At 36.2% G+C, this 24,297-nt stretch overlaps 1 protein-coding gene across 7 annotated transcripts; it reads right to left on the bottom strand.

Moving 5' to 3' along the window:
* Window positions 1-220: 220 nt before the first annotated feature.
* On the bottom strand, window positions 221-24,074 carry LOC107726633 (rho-associated protein kinase 2-like). 7 transcript variants are annotated; one of them, XM_016536292.1, is made up of 33 exons: window positions 23,994-24,074; window positions 23,312-23,412; window positions 22,794-22,931; window positions 21,357-21,617; window positions 20,837-20,981; window positions 20,611-20,749; window positions 19,181-19,272; window positions 15,787-15,949; window positions 14,674-14,758; window positions 14,221-14,309; window positions 13,840-13,888; window positions 13,592-13,727; window positions 13,036-13,127; window positions 11,985-12,231; window positions 10,648-10,754; window positions 10,356-10,515; window positions 9,736-9,896; window positions 9,308-9,492; window positions 8,925-8,994; window positions 8,700-8,803; window positions 7,669-7,855; window positions 7,421-7,514; window positions 7,222-7,316; window positions 6,904-7,086; window positions 6,636-6,804; window positions 5,983-6,183; window positions 5,474-5,541; window positions 5,311-5,399; window positions 4,122-4,200; window positions 3,764-4,028; window positions 2,729-3,002; window positions 997-1,078; window positions 221-618 (listed from the first exon to the last, which is right to left on the bottom strand). In XM_016536292.1, the coding sequence occupies exons 3-32, from the start codon at window positions 22,896-22,898 to the stop codon at window positions 1,000-1,002; spliced, it is 4,173 nt and encodes a 1,390-aa protein (XP_016391778.1). In that variant the 5' UTR covers window positions 22,899-22,931; window positions 23,312-23,412; window positions 23,994-24,074; the 3' UTR covers window positions 221-618; window positions 997-999. The 7 variants fall into 7 exon arrangements, with proteins under 7 accessions (XP_016391778.1, XP_016391779.1, XP_016391775.1 ...); XM_016536293.1 differs by lacking the exon at window positions 5,983-6,183; XM_016536289.1 differs by lacking the exons at window positions 997-1,078; window positions 22,794-22,931; window positions 23,312-23,412; window positions 23,994-24,074 and adding exons at window positions 1,594-1,663; window positions 22,320-22,391.
* Window positions 24,075-24,297: the final 223 nt, after the last annotated feature.

The following is a 24,297-nucleotide window of genomic DNA, read 5'->3' as shown; positions in this document are numbered from 1 at the left end:
TTAATAAAATGCTAAAATGTGCTACGGATTGCATCATTGCATAATGTAATACCAGTCTTTAATAATGCATATATTTTGAGCAGATAGTTCTGGCAAACAACTAAGTAATGCTCTTTGAAAAGCAGTTTTCAAAAAGTGTTCTTTCATATAATGCATGATAAAAATATAATCTGTCACTAAATATTTATCTGTTTTTCCTAACAAAAAATAGATATAATACTTGAGTATATAAATTCAGATGACCATGTAATTGCAGAGCCAAAGTAGGCCTATATATTCTGCTTCAAACACACACTCAGGCAAACAGTCACACTTATTGACAACCTTGCAAGGAGACCAAAAAGTTTAAAATTCTTTAACTTCAAAACGTTTTTGAAGAATTGTATATTCTACAAAGACATAAAACACTCTTATAATGGCTTAAAATTGAAACTGCACCCTTTAGGGGATTTATGGCTTGTTCTGTTTTAAATATTAGACCGCCCCTTCCCCAGCCATTTATACTTGTGGAGTTTGGCACTTGGAAGTCCTGCCATTTGCCAAAATGAACATTATGACATTCTCCGCTTTCATAGTTCCCAGATGGATTATCACCTATCCAACCTTCACCAAAGTTAGCTGAAATGAAAAGAGAGGAGAGAAGTTTCAGGTCAACGAAAAAAAAAATATATGGCAGACATTTCACATCCCATTCTCTATTCAACCACACACAACAGCTTTACCACCACACCATCAGTTTTCAGATCTGCCTCATTCAATCAAACTAAGCCAGACTTTTTAAATTCAGCCAAACACTTACACACAAACATGTCCACTCATATTAGAGCATCAAACACAATATCTATATCAAAACCTGACCTAGTTATAGTCCCTCACATTGGGAAAAAAAACCGCACTATTAATGCCATACTTCAAAAACAGCTTTAATGCCAAAGCATAAACACACAGACACAAAAACATGCTAAGGCACCACTGTGGTTACCCCACAAACTCAACTCCTCAGAAGTCTAATACATCGTCATCATCCATTTCAACATCAAGAGACCAACCCCAGTCCTTCAGGCCCAACTCAAGCAATCTGGAACAAAGAGGAGTCATTCGGCCTCATGTAAAAATATCAACGGAAAAAATGATGGCCACCCATGTTTAACTTAAGGTATACAGATCAATGCAGTTTTTGAAAAAGAGTATTTTCTTTAAGTTCTACAAAGGTGTGAGAGTGACAGATGCTGCTCTTTATTTATACTTAATTGTAATTTAGAATAAGATCTTACGATTGCATTTTTTTTGGCAGATATCTGCCCGAACCCTCATGATATTGTTTTTTTCTTCTTAGAAAGTCTGATATGTAATCAGATTCTGTGTTAAAAAAGCTCAGTTAGAATTAGATGCCAATATTATGGAATTAAAAGAGAGATTGCATTGTTAGTGGATGTTTTTTTTTTTAGTATTTACATTCAAGCAAAGAAGATCTATTCCGTTTTAGATGCATACAGAGAACAGAACAGACAGCCAAATATCTGAAGGTGGTGTTTTAGGGCAGCATAGACAAGCAGAAAATCTGAGCGGTAAGCAGTCATGCAGTGTACTTACTGTCCACATATAAGCACAAGTGGGGAAGGTGAAAGGTCAGTGAAGTATGATACGGAGCATGGGGCCAGGGCTATAAAAGGTTAGCAGTATAATGTAAGCTACTGAGAACCTGTGCAACTTCACAGCCAAATCTAACTTCTTGTGCCAGGTTAACATATGACTATGTTTAGTCATATGTTACTACTCTAAAGGCACTATGATCAAGAGCATCTACATTTACCTTGATTGAAGCTGCAGTTCACCCAAAAATGAAAATGCTGACATTATATATTCACTTTCATTTTGTTCCGAACCCGTATGTAATTTTTTCCCCATGGAAAACAAATAGAGAATTTTTAAGAATTTACACTGCTTTTCTTCCAAAGTGACCACAACTGCCAAGCTCCAAAAATTGACAAAAGCAGCATCAAATTACATTAAGTAGTCTATACAAGTTTATTTTTGGGTGATTTTTTCTTTTAATTGAGCAAATATGATTGTATTTAAAGCCACTTGCCAATAAGGTTCTATACAAATATAAGGAGCCAACAACATTAGCAATGCTCCAATACTCATTCTCAAAAGTTAAGCAGAAGCTTAGTACAGAAGTGTAAGTAGGAAACAGTAAAGAAGATTTTAATGACTATACAAAGTGACTGTATAAATGGATATGAATTACACATTCAAATGTTCATGGAAAACTATGTCAAAGAATGATCAAATATCAGCCTCCTTAACACAAAATTGTGGGCTAAAAACTAATGGCATGAGTTTGGCCCCTACATAATATAATATTAACGGAACAATAATATATTATTAACAGAAACTGGGAGTGTCAATATAGGTAAATTAATTCATCACAAATCATTTTGCGAATCCAGAAGTTTGTTCAATACAGTTATATCTATACAGTTCTTCTATACTATATATATTTTTAAGATAATTAAAATGAACATTAATATCAATTATCATTCAAATGAAATATATACACATTTTAAATAATTCAATAATAATTCCCCTTGTAGTGGGCCTCACCTCCTGGTTGAGAACCACTGCTTTATAAATCCCCGTTTTTTAACCTTAAATGACCGTGTGTAACATTATTCTCCCTCAAGCTCCTTTGTAAGTAGCTGTTGATCTGTGAAGCGGTTCTCACCTGGTCTTGGGTGAGGGCTGCTGTCGGGTGGAATGCACTTTGACGGCTCCTCTGTGTGGAAGTCTGGGAGATGAACGGGCTGACAGGTGAGGAGAGGGCTGAGGGGACAGCCTCGGTGATGCTTCGGAGGGAGGAGAAGCTATAGCTATGCTTGAGGAGTGGGCTATAGGTTTACGTGGGACCCTCTTGAGTAAGCGGCTGACCCATTTCTGCTGCTCTTCTGTGGAGTTGGCCAGCAGCAGTAGCTCTTTCGCCGTGGACATGTCATAGTTCACTGGAGAAAAACAATGAACCATACAGGTCAGTTTCAATCCAAAGTACAATGTGGAGGTTCAAAAGTGAGTCCATATTTAAAATAAATAACCATTTCGAGTCAGTATGGATGCATTAAATTCATAAAAAGTGGCGGTAAAGACATTTATAATGTTACTAATGATAAAAAGAATATGTAAAGTAAAATATAAATAAAGTATCATGGTTTCCACAAAAATATTAAGCAACGCAATTGTTTTCAGCACTGATAATAAGAAATGACACTGAAGACTGGAGTAATGGCAGCTAAAAATTCAGCTTTGTTATTACAGATATAAAATACATTTTACAACATATTAAAATATAAACTTTTTTTAAATTGTAATGATATTTCACAATATTACTATATATTTTTAATAAAATACACGCTGCCTTGGTAAAAATCTTATTGACCACAAACCTTTAAACGGTAGTGTAAATAAATAAATAAAATGTAATAATAATAATAATAATAAAATTTATAGTAATTATTTTTTACAAAAAATGATATTGTTATAATTTATATATCTGAATATTACTTATACTGCAATTTTTATGAATATGTGGTTGTAATATATTAATAATTAATTATTTATAAATAATCAAAGGAATTTATGACATCTTCTATATTTTAATTCATATTTTGTCTTAGTACCAAAAATGCTAAATTCTAATGTGTATAACAAGCTACAGACGGTAATATAAATCTGAATGTGCAGTGCTTTGTGAGTGTGACCTCCTGACCTCTGCAAGGAGCTAGGACCTCTTCTTTGCGATCTATGTGGTCTTTATGGCATTTGATTCGGCAGCGTCTGCACTCCAAGGCTGGTGGGGGCTTGAAGACGTGCCACAGAGGCCTTGGACATGCTTCACAGCTAGAGGGGAAGTGGTAAAGCGTGAGTACGAACTCGTGACCTTTGTGTGGGATAAACGACGACCTTTCAGCTGCTGATAAGGCTTCCACAGCAAGCTCCTCTTTCTTGCTCTCTCCCTCATTAGCATATAATATCTACAGACAGAACAGAAGAAAAAATTAGCTTTGGTATGGTTAATCTCAAAGAATGATAAAACATTTCCTGGAGGGACAAATTAAGCATGTTACCTGGAAGATGCGTGGGATTTCTCTTGGATCTGCACGGTACACGTCTGTCTGAGTGACAGGTCTCACATGGAAGAGTTTGCTAAGAGGGGAAAAAGAAGGCATACAAATAAATGGGCTGGCTAATGTTGTGCAAGAGAGCAGTAAATGTTTAAGATTTATGTATTTGAACTGCATATAAAATTTCCATCCATTTGGATTACTCAGTTTTAACTAATACACTTAATGTGGTGCATATCCCTCAATCACACACAAACACACAATCATATATATATGTGCATATTTGTCCACTCATATACATAAATGAAACAGGTAAAATTTCTATTATAGTGCTAATGAACCGAATGTTTTTTTTAAAACACAATAACCAGGTTTATATATTTATCAATAAATCTATCCAATTTGTTTCAATCCCATACATTTTAACTGAGTATTGTTTGTTACACGCCTAACCATATTTTAACCATGTTTTTTTATTTGAATTATTGAATAATAATTGAATTAATTGAATACATTTGATCGTTTTAACAATGAACAGATTTTGCTGATTTTAACTGTCTTAAGTAGCACAGGTACATTTGTAGCAAAATACATTGTATGTAGGATATTAAAGGGGTCATATGATGCTTTTTTAAAGATCATTATTTTGTGTATTTGGTGTAACAGAATATGTTGACATGCTTTAATGTTCAAAAAACACATTATTTTTCAAATACTGTACTAAGAACTTCATTTGGACAACTTTAAAGGTGATTTTCTCAATATTTTGTTTTTTTTGCACCCTCAGATTCCAGATTTTCAAAAAGTTGTATCTCGACCAAATATTGTCCTGTCCTAACAAACCAAACATCAATGGAAAGCTTATTTATTTATTCAGCTTTCAGATGATGTATAAATCTCAATTTTAAAAAAATTGACACTTATGACTGGTTTTATGGTCCAGGGTCACATATATGATTATTTAAATAAAATCAAATAGATGCAAATAGCTAATAAAAATTATTCCATTAATATGCCATGATTTTTTGAGGGCAGAAATCTTAACGGTTTCATTTATGTATCACTGACAAATATGTATCACTTTAAGTTTATTAGTTTATGTTAAAACGCTTTAAAACAAATTGATGGAATTTTTACATACAATTCAAATACATAAATCTTAAATTTAGGCCTAAATATTTTTTTAACTCACTCTATGTCCAGAATCATGAAGGGACTGGACTGCTCTCTGTCTTGCTCCGAGTCATAAAACAGGATCTTCTTGCTGCTTACCACCACATACTGCAATTTACACACAAGATGATCAGAGAGGGTTTGTTGTTGCGACATGTGAGTGTGTAGGTTTAAACCTTTACCTTCTTTTCCCATCCAAACCGTTTGGTATTTTTGGTAGGCATTGAGAGCCATCCTTCAAGACTAGAATCTGTGGTAAAAGAAAAACAGAAGACACATTTTATTTAAGATTACAGAGCCACACAGGTTTTGTCAAACTGAAAATGACCAGGCAGACTCATTTTTATTCAAGAACTTGGAGACCTCTAAAAAACACCTTTCCTAGGTGCAGAATGCAAAACTGTACTGGAAGTCTCTTAGATTAAAAAGGTTTCAGTAGTGTTAATGGACTTTTAGAAAACACACAAGGTGATCAGTGTGATTATGTGAAAAATGATGTCAAATCTAATGAGCATCACACCATGATCACTGACCTAATGAGTTGCCTACCTAGACAGCATTTTTGGATATCATAGGCTCATTTAAGCCCCAAAATGCTGTCTAGGTGTTTAGTATTTGAACTCCACACTGAAGGAAGGTAAAGGGGAGCAAGGGGCAGTATGCATACTGATTTGTTTCCATGCAGGGTCACCTGCAGACTCTTGGTCAGTAGGCTTCTCATATGTGAGGGCGGGCCTTTGCCCCCACTCGACTTCCTCATCCTCCTCTTCCTCTGAGTCGGAGGGGAACCGAGGAACGATCCGGCATGGCCGGGTATCAATACACACTGACTTGGAGCTTCGTTGGTATGTGAAGGACATAGACTCCGAGGTGTGTGAGTGTGTGATGCGCACTACAGCGGTGAGAGTGAGAAGGAGTGAAAGAAGAATGAAGGAAAATAAGCAAAAGATGCATAATAGTATGCCATTTTGACCAGGAGAAGAAAGGAACATTAAAAAGAGGGGAAGAAGTCAACAAAAAAGATAGATAGAGAGCGAAATGGAGAACAGGTAAAAGAGAAAAACAGTGGCATGTATTGATTATGTGTTCTAGAGTCAGTGGATATTCAGATAGATAGATAGATAGATAGATAGATATTTTTAAGTTTAAGAAAGTACAGTGAGTGCTTCTATGAAAACAGTTTTTGAGTTGTTATATACTATGCTTATATATTTCTATTGAATGGTTTGTGGTTGCACAACATATTTTATTGCCCAAAATGAATGAAATAGTGGTCATCAATTATGGCATGAATTACCACATTAGGCGGTCCTGTGCTTGACGGGTCATAACCTGGATAGTTACCTGGATAAGCGTCATCACCCTCCAGGTCGTTGCCGGTGCTGCTGATGCTGGTGTCCAGAGAATGGATGCTCAGAGAAGTGATCTGACAGCGCAGACGCTCAATATCACTGTCTTTACTGTCCAGGGCCATCTGCATCTCCAGTCGCACCTGAGACTCCTCTGCTAACGTCTGTAAACAGAACAACAGATTTATATATTTATGCAGAATAGTGACTAGGTTTCCTGGTGGTTACATTTCCTTTAAATGTATGTATTTAATGTCACTTACAGCCTGCATTTCATTTATTTCTTTCTGGTATTTGATGATGGTGTGGTCGAGTTTATCTTTCTCGGTGCGGAGCTGCAACTGGAGCTGTCTGTTCACCTTCTCCTTTCTGCGGACATCAGCGGTGTTGCCTTGCGGTGTTCTGACATCATTCTTCTTCATAACTTCAGCCAGCTTGTTTACAGCCTACAATACAAACATCTGATATCATTTACCTGAGACATGCTAATAACACCTATTTTAAGCTATGAGAACAACAGTGTAACATATACATGTATACAGCATTTTTATACAGTCTTGATTCAAATAAGCCAGACATACCTGAATCTTGAGGGTTCGCTCAGACTGTATTTGCTTCTCGAAGGACAGGATCAAAGATTTCGTCTGTTTTTCTTCTTCTCTGGTCTTCTCCAGCTCTGTATATACACATTTATAAATGTTAAAGCACATATATGAACATTATAACATCCAATTCATTCATATTATTATAATATTAACTGGCATTCAGCATCCTACTCACTATGCTGTAGGTGTTTGAGCTGATTGTTGAGCTCTTCTTTCTCATTAGCCAGGTTGCCAACATCCACAGTCAGTGTGCGGTTCGATTCCTCCAGCTTGCATTAGGTAAAATATTTAAAAAATGTACATAATTAATATTAATTAATGTTTATGGTGTGTGTACAGACAAATTATTACTTTTATTTCTGTTATTTTATTATATATTTATTTATGAATTAAATACATTCTTATAATCACTCTTATGCTCACCGAGCTGATGGTATTGTCCTTTTCGCTGAGTTCCTGCCGGTGTCTGGCGATCATGTCTTTGATCTCCAGCTCCTTCATGATCTTTTCTTTCTCCAGGTCTGAGTATTGCTCCTCAGCGATGGTGCGCGCCAACTCTTCAGCATCTGCTTTTGTCAGGCTTGCCTCTAGCTGTGTTGCTAATGAGTCCCTACAGAAACACACATGAACCAGTTTGTATATGAACAGGAATTTGGTGTTAGGATAGGACAATATTTGGCCGAGATACAACTATTTGAAAATCTGGAATCTGAGGGTGCAAAAAAAATCAAAATATTGAGAAAATCGCCTTTAAAGCTGTCCGAATGAAGTTCTTAGCAATGCATATTACTATTCAAAAATTAAGTTTTAATATATTTACAGTAGGAAATTTACAAAGTATCTTCATGGAACATGATCTTTACTTAATATGATTATTACTTAGAATGACTTAGAATGATTTTTGGCATAAAATAAAATCGATAATTTTGACCCATACAATGTATTTTTGGCTATTGCTACAAATATACCAGTGCTACTTATGACTGGTTTTGTGGTCCAGGGTCACATGTTACTCTTTCTCCTCGCTGGGAAAAAGCTGTGGCTATATTGATCAGCTATGTTGTTCATCCTCTGTACCATTAGGAGGCGCTCTGCCTATAGCATATAGATGGCTTCAAAGCCAAAAGCCAAAGACGAAAAGCCAAGAAACTCACATTATCATTTTTCACTTTTATTTAAAATTTTAAGCTACATTCTGGAGACTACTGACATTTTGTAACGTTTGGCCCTCTAGTGGTTGAAGCAGTTGAAACTACAAGTTACTTGTTAAGAAACATGACTGTTTTGGTCATTACATTCTGCACAGATGTATCTATCTGATGGATCATGATTACAGGTGATAGTGTCAAACGAAAATAGTTACGTAGAGCAGTTTATTAAAAAAAAAAGTCCAGTCATTTTCATATGTCCTGTCATCCTGTTTCAAAAACAAATACTTGTGTGGAAATACACACCTCTCTTCTTGCAGGTCCTCTATTCTCTGCTGAGCATCTTTGTAGAGTTTAGCCGTTTCATCACTGTCCTCCTTCAGCTCTCGAATCTGAGTCTTATACAGTTTCTGAAATCAAGGAAAAATGTTTCAATTCAAAACAAATATGAGAGCACAGATACACAAACCAATCAAAATACAGCCCTCCACACATTCACTGACAAAATATGTTAAAGCCTGTCAGACATACTGTGAAGTACTGCTCTGACTCCAACTGGTCCTTCAGCTCTTTCAGCTGTTTGTCAGCTTCTTCTCTCTCCCTGAGTGGACAAAGAGAGCTTTTCATTGCATGCACAATATATGGAAGATATATTATATATAACATTATGTTTATTAGTGTTTCACTTTGTAAGTTTAGAAAAACAGGCTAAAAGCCTGTTCATACAAAGAGTGATAACTATAACGATAACCAAGTTTTATTAATCATTCTAATTCTATGAGAATAGGGACGTTCACACCACAACTATAAAGACAATGACGACCACGTTTTTTCAGATGTATTTCCAAGAAAAAAACATCGTCTTATATTCGGGTCAATACGGTATATCTCATCCATCATGAAACCTAACTCACCTGCGTAGTTCCTGATTTTGTTTTTCCAGGCTGAGTTTGAGCTCCAGCAGATGGTTGAGTTCTTGTTTGAGCTGTTTCTCCGAGGAGCGCAGGGTGCTGACCTCTTGCCTCTGTACATTGAGATCTGCCTGAAACAGAGTCTTCTTCTGAGTCTCCTGCTGCACACGTACACTCAGCACCTCCACCTGTCACACACACACACACAAAAGACTGGATTTAATGTCTTGGACTCTCCACACACCATGTGATGCATATATGTAATTTTAAAATGCCTTTAATTTTAAGTTTAAAATGAAGCTTCATCCAGAAATATGTGCCAAAAATAGTGTTGAAGTGCGAAAAATATGTGCAAGTGTTGAAAATATGTGCAAAAAACACAACATATTACAAAAATATGCCAGGCAAGAAGAACAGTCAGATAGGTGTACCTCCTCAGTGAGTTTTTCTTTGAGCGAGCGGAGCTCCTGAAGCTCGTGTTTGGCTTGCTTGTAGTCACAGTCTAATACTGAGTTTTCCTTCTCCAGCTGCATCAGTCTGTTTTCCAACTGTTGCTTCGCAGATCGTTCTTCCAGCAGCTTATGTTCCATATCTGTCACACAAACACACACAACATCACCAAACGGCAAACGAGCCACAGGCTTGTACTTCAGACTTTGGAAAGATTTACTCAGCTAGAACAAAAAAAAAATGGAAAAGTTATTTTGGAATGAGGAAAACATTTTTTTCATTCAGGGGTAATGCGCGTACACTTCCAAAAGAATCATGTAAATCTTGACAGGCAAGTTTCTGGTGTGAAAGTAAAGATTAAACACACAAGTTTTTTGTTTATTCAAATTCCTTTTGAGTAATAGTTTTATATTTATTACAGGATAGTTTTAAGAGAGGGAATTGAGCACTTTCCCCAGCGTAAACGAATGGGTAACTAAGGTAACCATGTTTTTTTTTTCTCTCACTCTAAACTGAGCTCCCCTTTTTAATTTTTTTTAATTTGTAGTGAAATTTGTACATGTTTTAAGAGTTTTTAAATCAGAGGCAACTGTAATTTTACCTTTCAGGGCCTCAGACTTGGCCTCCTCAATGGATTGGTTGATTTTGTTGTTGTCAGCCAATCTGGCTTTAGTGGCTTTATGCTCTGCCTCCTCCTGCTCTAGACTCTGCTGAATGGCTTTGAGTTTAAAAGAAAGATCAATCTCCTGCTTGCTCTTCTCCTGTGGGTGAAGGGGACAACATTAATAGGGGGTTCAAAATAATACACATAACCACACACACATCATACGCTGAGAATGTGAGTCATTTAGTCTCTCACTAAAACACATACGCACACGCGTACACACACACACCTTTTCCAGGGCAGTAAGATCCTCCTGTAACTGTCTTTTCTCTGCTTCAGCCTTTGATAGAGAACTCTTTACGTGCTTTAACTCGTCTTCCAGTCCAGAGATACGGCCTGAAAATGTAAGAAACATAGAAATAAAAATTTAATTGAAAGAAAGACAGGCTGACAAAAACACAAGAATGAAGTTGAAACCAAAGGTCAGGAATTCAGTTTAATATTAATGTTAAACCTCAAACTATAAAAACCATAAATGGGTGTTTCTTCTATAGGCACATTTGGCCCTGTGGACCTTTAGAATATAAATACTCATAAAACACTTCAAACTCTTCCTATTTTTAAAAAAAATTTTTTTTTACTTTGTCTCTTCCTAACATTTTTTAAACTAATACTTTTTATTTCAAATTTTTTTTATTGTTATTATTTTGTGGTGGAAATTATATTTTATTGTTATTGTTAAACAAATTTAATATTAATACAATATGTTTACTATATTATTAATATGTGACTTTTAAAATAACATGACAAATGACCTTGACTTTTCTTTGTTTTCTTCATATCTACCACATATTTCATCTCAATCCTGAAATAATTTTTTATAAAACTTGTGGCAAAACCATTTGTCATGGTGGAAAAGAATGAGGGACAGTTGTAATTTGAGAACAATTGAGAATAATAAAAAACTGATATAAATTATTTTCACAAAATAAATATTTTGTGGTTTATGGTTTGTTTATTTCACTATTTGTTTAGCTTGGAATTTTCATATTTTAAAATTGAAGTCTTGGTCTGGGGTACAAATCAATAAAAAAAAAATCCTTACATAAAAGGCATCTGAAAAGTAGCAAACATAAATGAAGGCATAGTAAGTTTTAAAGTAGTTAAAATCTGTTCATTTAAATGAAATAATAACAATAATCTCTCAGGAGATAAAAGCACACACAGAAACAAACCTTTAAAATTTAATAGACAAAACTGAGAATACGACACAGAAGAGATATTTCTTGTTTGCCTGTTTTCCTCTGTCCAGCGACATAACGTCAGCTACCTGCCTCTGACCTTAAAATAACGCTCTATTCATGTTTACATTCGCTGCGGGCAGCTCCACCCCAACACAACAACACTGCCCAGCAGACAAGAGGCCAGTGTGTCCTTCAGCGAGGAGCTGACCACTACACACTCAAACATAAATATTTGCTTTCACTCACTCACACAGACCTGCACACAAGTGTGATCCCTAGAATGTAACACAGCCTCCTTCTAAGAAGCTTGGTAGATGCTAATTCACAGCTACATCTGTCTAATGAACAGAAACAGGCATAGACACACATGCAATGCACTCACCTTGTAGGTCATTGATGGTCTCTGAGCCGAGGCTTCTCTCTCGCTTCTCCACCTCCAGTGAGGTTTGCAGGCTCAGTCTCTCCTGTTCCAGACCCAGCCGGCTGCTCTCCAGCTGGGCCAGACGCTCCTGAAGCTCCCTGAGAGAGACTTCCAGCTGCTGGGACTGTCTCAATGCCTCGCCCTGGGCCTTCTTCAGCCGCTCGGACTCCTCCACCTCAGCCTGGTGCTTAGCATTCAGCTCCTCCAACTAAAGACACATTAATTCAGTAGCAGAATCTCTTTTGTACTTTTATTATATCCTTAAAACCAAAACAAATTTACACAACTGTCCAAAAGTTTGGGGTCAGGAAGATTTTTTGTCATGTTTTAGAAAGAAGTCTCTTATGCTTTTCAAGGCTGCATTTATTTCCAGGATTCTTTGATGAAAAGAAAGATTAAAAGAACAGCATTTATTTGAAATTTAATAGAAATGTAATAGAACTTTGGGTTATTATAAATGTATTTACTGTCACTTTTGACAGTACTGTCAATTTAATCTTTATTGAATAAAATTATTGATTCCTTTAAAAAAAAAATTTGCTGACCCCAAACTTGTAATCGGTAGTTTAAGCTAAAATGATTTTTGGGCTTCAGAAATGTATTTGAATATAAGCAGACTTGAATTCAACAGCATTTTGTTCCATTGTTTTCTTCACTTATTTTAATAACAAACCTCAAATATGTTAATAATTTTATATTTATAAAAAAAATTCTAATACTTATTTAAAAAGGCTTTTTTACTTATAAAAAGCTTTTCTTGTAAATATTTAAAAAAAAAATTTGGCTGTGATAGGAGAAAGTATTTTAACATTGGAAAATTAACTACTTTAGCATTAAGCACAAACCTCAGTAAGTTTAATGTTTCATTTTTTTATAGCCATTTTTTGCTGCTTTTAATTTGTAAATGTCCTAAAATCTGATAAAAATGTTTATCAGTTTATCATCTGGCTATTTGTTATATAGTTCTTGTTCTGAGGTTAATGGTTTGATAAAGTTTTGCTCAGGGACCCACCTGTCTTTCCAGGTGAATGTTCTTCTCAGCGGAGATATGAGAGTTCTGGGTCTTCTTCTTCAGTTCGGCTAGCTGCTCTTTCAGGCTGCTCACTGCAAGAGAGAGAAATGCAAAATATGTTAACATCACAACATCAGCAGAGCAGAACTAATACTTTCTAGATGGGAGAACATCAGAGGCTAGTACTGAGCAAACCAGGAAGAAATTTTGGGCCAGTGCTTTGGTGAATCAAGAATGTCAGCAAAATATTGTGTATTAAAGGAACGAATTTCAGAATATTTTGAACAACCAAAAGCTGCACATAAGCTGCATCTAAAGCAGCATATATTTCAAGAAAAGCTCACGTCATTCGACGAATGTTGAGTAATACTGAAGGTTAAGATGAGATAATCCCCCAGGTATAAAGCACATTATGATCGTAATTTTTTTGTAGATTGATCCAATGTGGATGTATTAGTGAATAGATTTGTTTCCCCGCTCCTTGTAAATACACAATGTAGTTTTTAATTTAATGTCATCGTTGAGGGTCTATCAAGTGTGTTTGTAATATTCTCACCCTCATTCTCAAGCAGACGCTTTCTGTCTGTTTCTAGGCCAGCCTTTCGTATGCTCGCAGAACGCTGGTGCTTCAGTAAAGCTTTCTCTTTCTCCAGTTCCCTCAGAGAGTCTTCCACCACCTGTCTCGCATTCACCTGCAACAAGAGAGAAACAGTTAGAGAAGCTTGAAGAAAGCAGCACTTTGTTTCTGAACGGTTTGAATCAAAAGCCTTTTTTGGGTGAGTGCAATTTAAAACGGTGTCTTACTTCTTCTTCAAGCTCTTTGGACAACTTCTCTAGCCGCTGATTTGCTGTTCTGTTGAGACACAATACAGATTAAATTTGTTGTAAGTGAAGATATACAGTGTTTTGAATTTGCCATATGTATGAATTTGACTTGACTTAGAATTACAGTGGGGTCCAAAATCTGAGGTCACAAAAATGTAATTTAAAGAAAAAATAAACAGAAGAAACATTGTGCCATGAAATTGAAATATTGACATTTCTGAATTTCTATTGAACTTTCCATTTACATTATGTTGGAAACATCCCTTTTTAAAAGTCGTATTAAATAAAATAGGAAAAAATGCAAAAAAAAATATATATTTTCTCAGTTGGATCCCACTGTATGTTTATGAGTATTTGTACCTGCATTTATTTTCCAGTTCCTCCTTTGCTAGCATCTCATGTTTGACTTTTTCTTCCAACTTTTTCAGCCTCTTTTGCAGGTCACTGGACTGGGAACATGCACAAAACACATGTGAAAAGTCAACAAAAAAACTGATGCCAGTTGTTTTTCCATTCTATTAAAAGCAGCAATTATCTAAAGAATGTGGAGAAACACTCCAATTCTGCTGCAGAGCAAGTCATATAAGCATCTATTTTAGAAATCTAAGTGCTAATTTTGTGCAACCTGCTATTATAGAGCAATATTCCACACACGTTTTGTCTTATGTACGCTCACAGTTCTATCAGTAAGGCTCAAATACCCCTTTATACACATAAAACCAGAAATATGTTCCTTTGAACTCATAGTTTTTATAATTTAACAATCATTAATATGATAAAAGTCAGTAATAATATTTATAAAAATATATGCACCTCTGCCTGGTTTAAAATATGATCCTCATTGACACTATCAGCATTAGAGTCCTCTTCTGAACACTTATTGTTTTGGTTTAACAGTCTGAAAGAGAGATAGAAGAGCATTATGGAAAAAGTTCCACTCTTCTCAGCGACTATACATCCTTGTTTACTCTGCAGCAACACACTTTGAGCTTTCATAAATCAATTCAAGATGAAAAAGACAGTTTGGAGAATAAGTTAGAAAGAGAGAGGGAACAAGGAGGAGAGAGGAAATGAAAGAAAGAAAATATCAAAGCAACTATTCAATCTCCAGCCAATCTCAGCCAGCGGCCCATGTGGCTTCACTCAGCCACACTGGAGAAACGGAGAAAGCGAGGGAGGAAACAGTGAAAGGATAAGAGGAAAAAGGAGGGAATTGTGATGGAACAAATACAGCACTCATTCATGGTTACCAAAATCATGCAAAAATACTGTACATCCTGTCTCTATCAATCCATAACAGAAACTTGCTGTCATTTTACAGCTCTGTAGTGTTCATCTGTGAGTCAGCATGCGTGGAAGAGAACAAGATACCTGTGTAAAAGTCAAACAGCGCTACAGTGTCTGAAATATGGACTTTTAACTCTTTCTGTCTCAGATTTCACCTTTTTCATTATTTATCTCTTTTCACTGTAGATTGAAAACGGAAAACATCTTTTTACAGTCATAGAAACAACAACAACAACAAAAAAGATAATATACAGACTGGCATAAACAACAACAACAACAAAAAACTCATGTAAATCAAGTGAATATATTATTTTCTAGTAATGCTCAACTCAAAAATATTTCATATGCTAGAAATTGTTTTGAGTGTTTTGAGTTGCACGCCTGTAAAAGTCATGGAAATTCATTGGCCAAAATGTGTGGGAACCCAGTTGGGACTCTTTGAATCCTTTTTCCACACACGTCAATTATATTACATTGCCATATTATGCAACAAACCAATTATGTAAGATGAAATTACAAATATTTGTAATAAAACATAACAATACTTTACATTATAATACAACATTTCACTAGCCACTCTTCCATTGTCAGAATCCATCTTGTCACAAACACACACAAAACACACATTTTCAAACTTACTGGTCCTCCCTGAAATACGTGAAGCCCACAAATGGTAGCTGATTTCCTGTGAAGGCACGGGGAGGGGCAAAGGTCTCGGTTCCTAACGGATCATCCTTTATATCATCATCAAAGTTACTGGTGTCAATATCGCTACTCAGCTCCGGCACCACTGGAGCCATGGCTGAGAGACAGAGAGAGGCAGAGAGAGAGAGAGAGAGAGAGAGAGGAGGGGGTTGAGAGAATATTGTAAAAGATTTGAGCAAAAATAGTGTGTCCTGTTTGAGTGCTTGTGTGTGTGAGAGAGAGGCTCACAGTGAAAGGCTCAGTGTGTGTAGCACACAAAGCAGACACTGTACTGAAGGGAGGAGTGGCATGTATGACTTGCCAAGCTGGCCGGTGCTTACTCACTACCTACTGTGCTCACACACACTCACGCTCACTTACACATCCAAAACACTCCCTGCCTCTGGAGCGAACGTGCTGAGCACGCTGGGAGAACATGTGTCAAACATCTAATGGAGATGGGCTGCATTCAAACTCTCCACAGCCAAACGAAAACAGACAGAGATGTTGGATCTTTGTGCTTTAAGTTCAGCCTTTGAATTAGATGAGGATTTAATACATACTAGAAAAAAAATCATTAATTCATTTGATTAATTCCAGAGACAAACATAAAAAGATATTTTGAAAAAACAAATTGGATCAAATGTTTAGGTTGCTATATAGGTTGCATTAATTTGTTTTCCTTTATGAATTGTTATATTTATCCATTTGGCACACCTACACACTCAAATTGAGCAAATGAATATATTTTATCCTTTAATATCTTAATTACTGTCAGTAATTACTCACCCTCATGCTGTTCCAAACCTTCGTTCACCTTCAGAACACAAATTAAGGTATTTTTGATGAAATCCGAGAGCTTTCTGACCCTGCATAGACAGCAACGGAACTACCACGTTTAAGGCCCAGAAAGGTAGTAAGGACATTGTTAAAATAGTCCATGTGACATCAGTGGTTCAACCGTAATGGTATGAAGCTACAAGAAGCTCGACTGACATGGAAGAGGAGAAATTGTAGAATAAAGTCATTGTTTTTGTTTTCTTTGTGCACAGAAAGTATTCTCACATGGACTATTTTACCGATGTCCTTACTACCTTTCTGTCCCAGTTGCGTTGCTGTCTATGAAGGAGCTCTCGGATTTCATCAAAAATATCTTAATGTGTGTTCCGAGGATGAAATCGTACAGGTTTGGAACGACAAGAGGGTGAGTAATTAATGACATAATTTTCATTTTTGAGTGAACTATCCCTTTAATGCATAAACACAGTTCTAAATCTATTAATTCAAGTAATTCAAAATAAATAAATAAATAAATAACTGCAGTAATGTCACTGATGGCACTGATCTATAAAAATCTCTCAATGAGGAAATGCATTACTGCAATTTCATTGTAGTATAGAGTTGTCTTTCTCTGCACAATGGAAACATCCATATTTTTTTCAAAATACTGTAAACTCAATTCAGACATAAGTCAATTTAGACAATAAACATCTATTAAGCGTATCAAAAATGAACCAAAAAAAGTATGTCAGCATTGACACAAGAAAAACTGTCTTAAAGAGAAAATCTAATTAGTTTCTTTCCAACAACAAAATCTGTTGTATTTTATTCTGAATTGCAAGAAAATGAAAGAAAATGATATGTTGCCATATGGCAACACCACACCATACAGATATATAGATGCAGTTGTTTCCCAGAATGCTCCTTGATAGCACCACTAATAACAGACTACTGTGGAGGCAGAGAGAAAGCTAGATAGAAAGCAAATACAGAATGTGCATTTGGGCATCACTGGAGCGAGGGATAGAGAGAGGAGCAGAAAACGAGTCCAACTCTGTGGTTTTGAGGCTCTTCTCTCATTAGTAACTGTGTACGGGCCAAATGCTGGGTTCCACCCTTACTGAAACCAACCCCATACCCCTGTAACCCTGTCCCGAACACCACAACCCCGACAGAAGCACATCACAGCACAACACAGCAGAGAGCAATGTTACAGAACAAAACAAAACTAACAAAAATAAAGTATTAATGGCATAAAACAGCAAAAAGTGTAACATCACTCTTTGCTGTTTTATCACAGCACATAATTAAAGGGATAGTTCACCCAAAAATGAAAATTCAGTCATTAATTACTCACCCTCTTGTTGTTCCAAACCCGTAAGACCTTTGTTCATCTTCGGAACACAGATTAAGATATTTTTGATGACATCCGAGAGCTCTCTGACCCTTCAAAGACAGCAACACAACTGAAATGTTCCCAGACCCAGAAACGTAGCAAGGAGATCGATAAAATAATCCATGTGACATCAGGGGTTCAACCGTAATTTTACGAAGCTACGAGAATACTTTTTGTGCGCAAAGAAAGCAAAAATAACGACTTTATTCAACAATTCTTCTCCTCCTCATCCTGTCTACTATGGCGCACCACCATTGTGGAGAGTATCACGACGCATGCACTTGCTTCCGCTTCATGTAAACAACGCATGCACATGATAACATAAGAATCAGAATTGAAGAATTGAGAAGAAATGTTGAATAAAGTCATTATTTTTGTATTCTTTACGCACAAAAAGTATTCTCGTAGCTTCATAAAATTACAGTTGAACCCCTGATGTCACATGGACTATTTTACTCACGTCCTTGCAACGTTTCTGGGCCTTTGAACATTTCAGTTGTGTTGCTGTCTTTGGAGGGTCAGAAAGCTCTCGAATTTCATCAAAAATATCTTAATTTGTGTTCCGAAGATGCACGAAGGTCTTACGGGTTTGGAACGACATGAGGGGGAGTAATTAATGACAGAATTTTTATTTTTGGGTGAACTATCCCTTTAAGCTTCATGGAGAAATATACATCAATTAAGCTAAGATAAATTATGGTTAACAAGCCTAACACATCTAAACAAGTTAATTGTTTTAGTTACTGTATAATGATAAATCAATAAAACAGTCAGTGGGTAGAAACCACAAAAAAAAAGTTTCAGCACAAAGTGAATTCAAGACTATGTATGCAAGACTGAAATAGCTTTCTCTGAAGCATAGCATGAGGGTGTGAAGTGAATGTTTGCATCTGTCTGGAGAAAAATATGAGCAGCAATTTCATTCAAATTAAAAGCTGTACGCCAAAACCCAATTATCATAATCTGAGCAGATATCTGAGCATAACTCAAGACATGAACCGATGCAAGACTTCAGTATATACATCTGTATACCGTTATCATTCTGCACATGCATAATGTCATAGTAAGTTAGTAATAGTGACTTAATAGTGATAATTACTTAATTGGCTATAATGATCATGACATTCACAAGTCATGATCACAGATCAGCCACACTCACACTCAGAGGCTTACTGTCTCGTATGGTGTCGAAGGTCCACTGATCGTTCTTGAAGAAGGGGTGACATTTTATTTCATCCACTCCAGTCCGGCCAAGCCTCACCTCCCTGAACATAGCAAAACACTGGTCAGCAAACCAAACAGAGAAGCACAACCACGCTCACTAATCCGTTAAGTGACGTTTGTGTGTGTGAGCCTGGAACTTCCAACAGCGAGTGGCTGATGGGAAACTGCAGAGCATGGATGAGTTGAGGAGCGAAAGCGACACACACAGCAACATCCAAAAATAAGGAACGGTTGTTCCCCTCCCATTCCTTGCATCTGGATCAGAGGGGTGCAGCAGTTTAGACTGCCACGTGTGGGACATTCCTGTAGCTAGAATGCAAAGGGAGGGGTGTGTGTGTTGTGCTTTTACACAACATAAAAAACATAAACCCCTCTCTGGATATTTGATCAGGAATGCTCATATGTGTGTGCATGTGAGAGGCAGGAGAAAAAGAGAGGAAAAAGAGAGTTATAGGAAAACAGATTGAAGTTAAAAGGCTGAAAGAGTGACCTGGCATTAAAAAGAAATGCAGTAGAAGCATTGGAACATGAAGTTGAAGTTTTACCAGTGACTGATTTTTGGCTATTAAAAGCATAAATGAATAGATGTGGACCTGTACATCATTTTAAAACAGACAAGACTTGAGATGATTTAATTTTATGTACACTACCATTTCAAAACCTGGGGTCGATAAGATTTTGTATTGTTTGTTAAAGCAGCCTCTTATGCTCTTTAAGGCTGCATTTACTGTATCAATAATACAGTAATAGTGATCAAAACTTCTTTTTTTCAAAACTGTTTTTTTATTTGAATATATTTTATTTCTGTGTTGGCAAAGCTGACATTTCAGCAGCTGTTACTCCAGTCTTGACACATGAGCCTTCAGGAATTATTTCTAATATGCTGATTTCATATTATTATCAATGGTGAAAACGGTTGCGCTGCCTAATATTCTTGTGGAAACTGATACATTTTCCCTCAGGATTCTTTAGCAAATTAAAAGTTAAAAATAAAACATTGTTTTAACATTATTATACATTTCTTTGTTACTTAATATTGACACTATAAATATTGTCACCTTTGATCAATATAAGGTATCCTTGCTGACCCCTACAGTTTTGAAAAGTGGTGCATATTTCATATGATAATTAAAATAATCAAAACCAATACAAACAAAATAATATTTAAAGTATAACTATTTCAGTATAGCCATTTTTTATTCTACTTATGGTTAAGTCGTTATTGTTAATTTTGCAATAAAGTTAAGCATCATTTCAACTTGAATGGAAAGTTTTTATTTTATTTATCATTATTGCTTTTGACGTCACATCTCAGAGCAGTAAAAGTCTAATGTTTAAAAGAGGTTACTCAATCCAAACTCTGCATTTCTCTCTCTCACCTGTCAGACAGAAAGGCACAGATTAGGTCTTTGGCCTCCTTTGACATTTCGATATCATCTGGGAAAGTTAAGCTGTTTTTATGATCCATGATCTTTCCGTAGGTGCCCACCAGGGACTCTGCATAAAACGGTGTGTCACCTGACCACATTGACAGAAGAGTTAAGATTATAAGAACAGTGAGATGAGATCAGGATATTGGAGGATACAGATGAAAGTGCTACTCACCCACTAGCAGCTCATAAATGAAAACTCCAACAGACCACCAGTCACACTCCCGGCCATAGTAACCCGTTCCTCCTTGAGACATCAAAACCTCTGGGGAAATGTAATCAGGAGTCCCGACAGCAGTGTCACAGCGGACCATACCGGACTAAACACAAATACAGATGCATATACACAAATATAACTATTATATACACTGGTTAAACCAATGTTGCTATGTTGTCTGTGCATATTAAGCTGGGAAAAATACCCGCTTTTAAATCCATTGATCTAACCAGAAGATGGCAGCACTGACATAATTATTACCATAGCATGGGGGATTTCTGCAGTCTAAATGCAAAACTTGTGGTTTCAACTAGGTTTCTTGTCTTAAAATTGTCAATACACTATGATTTGTGACAAACTAACTGCAATCTTGCATACCATACAATTTGAAACGTAGACTCTTTCTTTCTTTCTACACTCAGTTACACAAACACACACACACACACCAAAAGAACCTATCACACAACCCTAAACACACCGAGTCCATCTTCATGCATGTTCCAAAGTCAGCGAGTTTCAGGTGTCCGTTGCGGTCGAGCAGCATGTTGTCTGGTTTGATGTCTCTGTGAATGAAGCCCAGAGAATGGATGGCGTCCAGTGCCAGCACCACTTCTGCCGTGTAGAATCGAGCCCACTCTTCTGGGATGTCATAGTTGCTGGTCAGAGTCACCAGGTCTCCCCCGGGCATGAACTCCATCACCAAATAAAGGTACTTCTCATCTTGGAACGCACAGCACAGCTATGTGGACAGAGAGAGAGAGTGAGGTGAACAGGTGTCACAATACCAACATTTTAGCAGTCGATAGCAATACAGTGTAATTTCACAACACTTGATTCCAATTGCAACACCACAGCTATATTAAATATGCTATTGAACACAGTGCTTTATTTAATAATAATTGTTTATTTTAATAACATTTTAATTATGTAATAATATATTCTTATATTCCATATTTTTAATAATATTCATTACATTTCAATTATTATACTTATTAAAATAAATATTCTAAACATAAAATAAAAAAAACAAAAACAAAAGGGACGTGTAGTCTTCAAGTATTTTTCCAATTAATTCTTAATCAGGTTTTTCCAGAGTAATTATTAATTATTATTTAAGATAACTGTCCATTATAATGACCACATTTTGTTATCAACAAATCAACATTACAGCAGCAATTATGTTAGGCTTCAAGGTCTAATGAGCAGATCTGACATTTCTTGTCTTGCCTATTTACATTAGGACATAACTGACTCTTTAAAACATGTGCAGGTGCATCCTGTGAGGTGCAAGCATTCAAACACAGCCGCCTGTCAGTCAGACAGATAGCACTCGGTTTGCATTTTTTTACATTTTATTATCAACTTAGTATTGAAGTACTGGTAATTTTGACATCCCTAGAGGTACCACAAATGCATATCTATATATGAAAGGGAATCCCACCTGAACTATCCAATGACTCTTGGAGAATGCCATGATGTCACGCTCCTCCCAGAAGAAGGCGGAGTCAGAGCGCTTGACGTAGTCTTCAAGTATTTTTCCAATTAATTCTTAATCAGGTTTTTCCAGAGTAATTATTAATTATTATTTAAGATAACTGTCCATTATAATGACCACATTTTGTTATCAACAAATCAACATTACAGCAGCAATTATGTTAGGCTTCAAGGTCTAATGAGCAGATCTGACATTTCTTGTCTTGCCTATTTACATTAGGACATAACTGACTCTTTAAAACATGTGCAGGTGCATCCTGTGAGGTGCAAGCATTCAAACACAGCCGCCTGTCAGTCAGACAGATAGCACTCGGTTTGCATTTTTTTACATTTTATTATCAACTTAGTATTGAAGTACTGGTAATTTTGACATCCCTAGAGGTACCACAAATGCATATCTATATATGAAAGGGAATCCCACCTGAACTATCCAATGACTCTTGGAGAATGCCATGATGTCACGCTCCTCCCAGAAGAAGGCGGAGTCAGAGCGCTTGACCATCTCAAACTTGCTGAGCTGCTTCATGGCATACACTTGTTGGGATGCTTTGTGTCGTACCTACATGCACATATGTGCATTAACATCATAAATATCCACATAAACCCTTAATGAAACTACACACATTCTGCAATATGTTATTTAATGCAAACAAGTGTTTAATGTATCTAGGGCCTATAACTGACTGTATAAGCAACACATAATGCTCTACCATAGTTTATTATTTATAAAGACTGACTTAAATATATTTTTGACTGACAAGTGTGAAACTAAAAGAATAAGACAATATGTGCCTATCACAAGGCCAAAGCATGCACGCTCTGTGTTGTTGCAGGTAAGTAGGAGCAGGCAGAACATGTGCGTACAAGCCTCACTGGCATTAACTCTCACATAAACACACACCCACACATTCACACACTCTCTGGCACACACTCACTCACCAGCTGCACTGCGCCAAACGCTCCACGACCAATCAGCTTGACTCTGTCAAAATCATCCAGCTTCACCTGTAGTTCCCTGAGGCGACTCACGTCCTTTTCATCTAGAGAGATTATACCATGCATATTATTACATTAATACATTTTATCATTTAATAATTAGCAAACACATTTACATTATGCAAGGTTTAAAAAATTAATCAGGGCACAAAAATCCCCCAGTTATTTAATTACAATTTTTTATGTAACTATTAAAAAAAAAGAAAAAAAATGTATATGTACATACTGTATATATATGTATATATAGTGACTCGTGTTAGGTATTGCCAATATACTAAAATAATGGTGTACTTGCTGAATTACTGTTTTTGCACAATATTTAGTCATTTTACACAATATTTACTCAAAGTAACTAAATGTTGGACTGTAAAATGTCTATTACATGTTGACAAGGCTGACAGTAGGATTTGGATGTGTATTGATATATCCATATATTGCTATGACAATATAGCAATGTACAGTATGATCTTTTATCATTTTATATTCCAGAAAAAAAATGTAAGCAATAAGTTACTGAGATAAAGTTCAATAATTACTGACAATATTAATTCATAAAGCTTAATTCAGCAAAAACACATACACATACAATAAATGTAATAATCTTTGCACTTCCTAAGAGACTTACATCTGTTTAAGAAGGAATCTATATTTTTGTTCTTTCTCAGTGCGGGATGATTCAGATCAAGGGCCAGAGCAGTTACTGAATCCTGCAGAAGACAAGAGCAAAAAGAATTTGAAAAAACACTTAAAAATATAGTTCTTATAATCTCAAATACACAGCGATTTCTACAATTGGCTTTTCTCTTTATTCAGACAGCCAGAAATGACTTCAGAGAGACTTCATTACTCTCCTCTAATCCCAGATCTAAGCCCACTCTGACAGACAGTCCTGTTGTGTCATTTAACTTTGGATATAAACCGAAAGAAGA

The sequence above is a fragment of the Sinocyclocheilus rhinocerous genome, unplaced genomic scaffold (genome assembly GCF_001515625.1).
Source record: "Sinocyclocheilus rhinocerous isolate Xijiao unplaced genomic scaffold, SAMN03320098_v1.1 scaffold1538, whole genome shotgun sequence".
NCBI classification, from domain to species: domain Eukaryota; kingdom Metazoa; phylum Chordata; class Actinopteri; order Cypriniformes; family Cyprinidae; genus Sinocyclocheilus; species Sinocyclocheilus rhinocerous.
The sequence above is the reverse complement of the archived record's forward strand: the minus strand, read 5'-3'. Positions and strand labels throughout refer to the sequence as shown.

Bases quoted from the DNA above. Each gene is read 5' to 3' on its own strand.
- LOC107726633 (XM_016536292.1), bottom strand. From the start codon at position 22,898: ATGAAGCAGCTCAGCAAGTTTGAGATGGTCAAGCGCTCTGACTCCGCC. The intron at 13,128-13,591 runs GTGAGAATATTA...TCTCTCTTGCAG, and splicing joins GCGTCTGCTTGAGAATGAGG to TGAGCAGCCTGAAAGAGCAG. The intron at 7,515-7,668 runs GTGAGCATAAGA...ACCTAATGCAAG, and splicing joins AGGACAATACCATCAGCTCG to CTGGAGGAATCGAACCGCAC.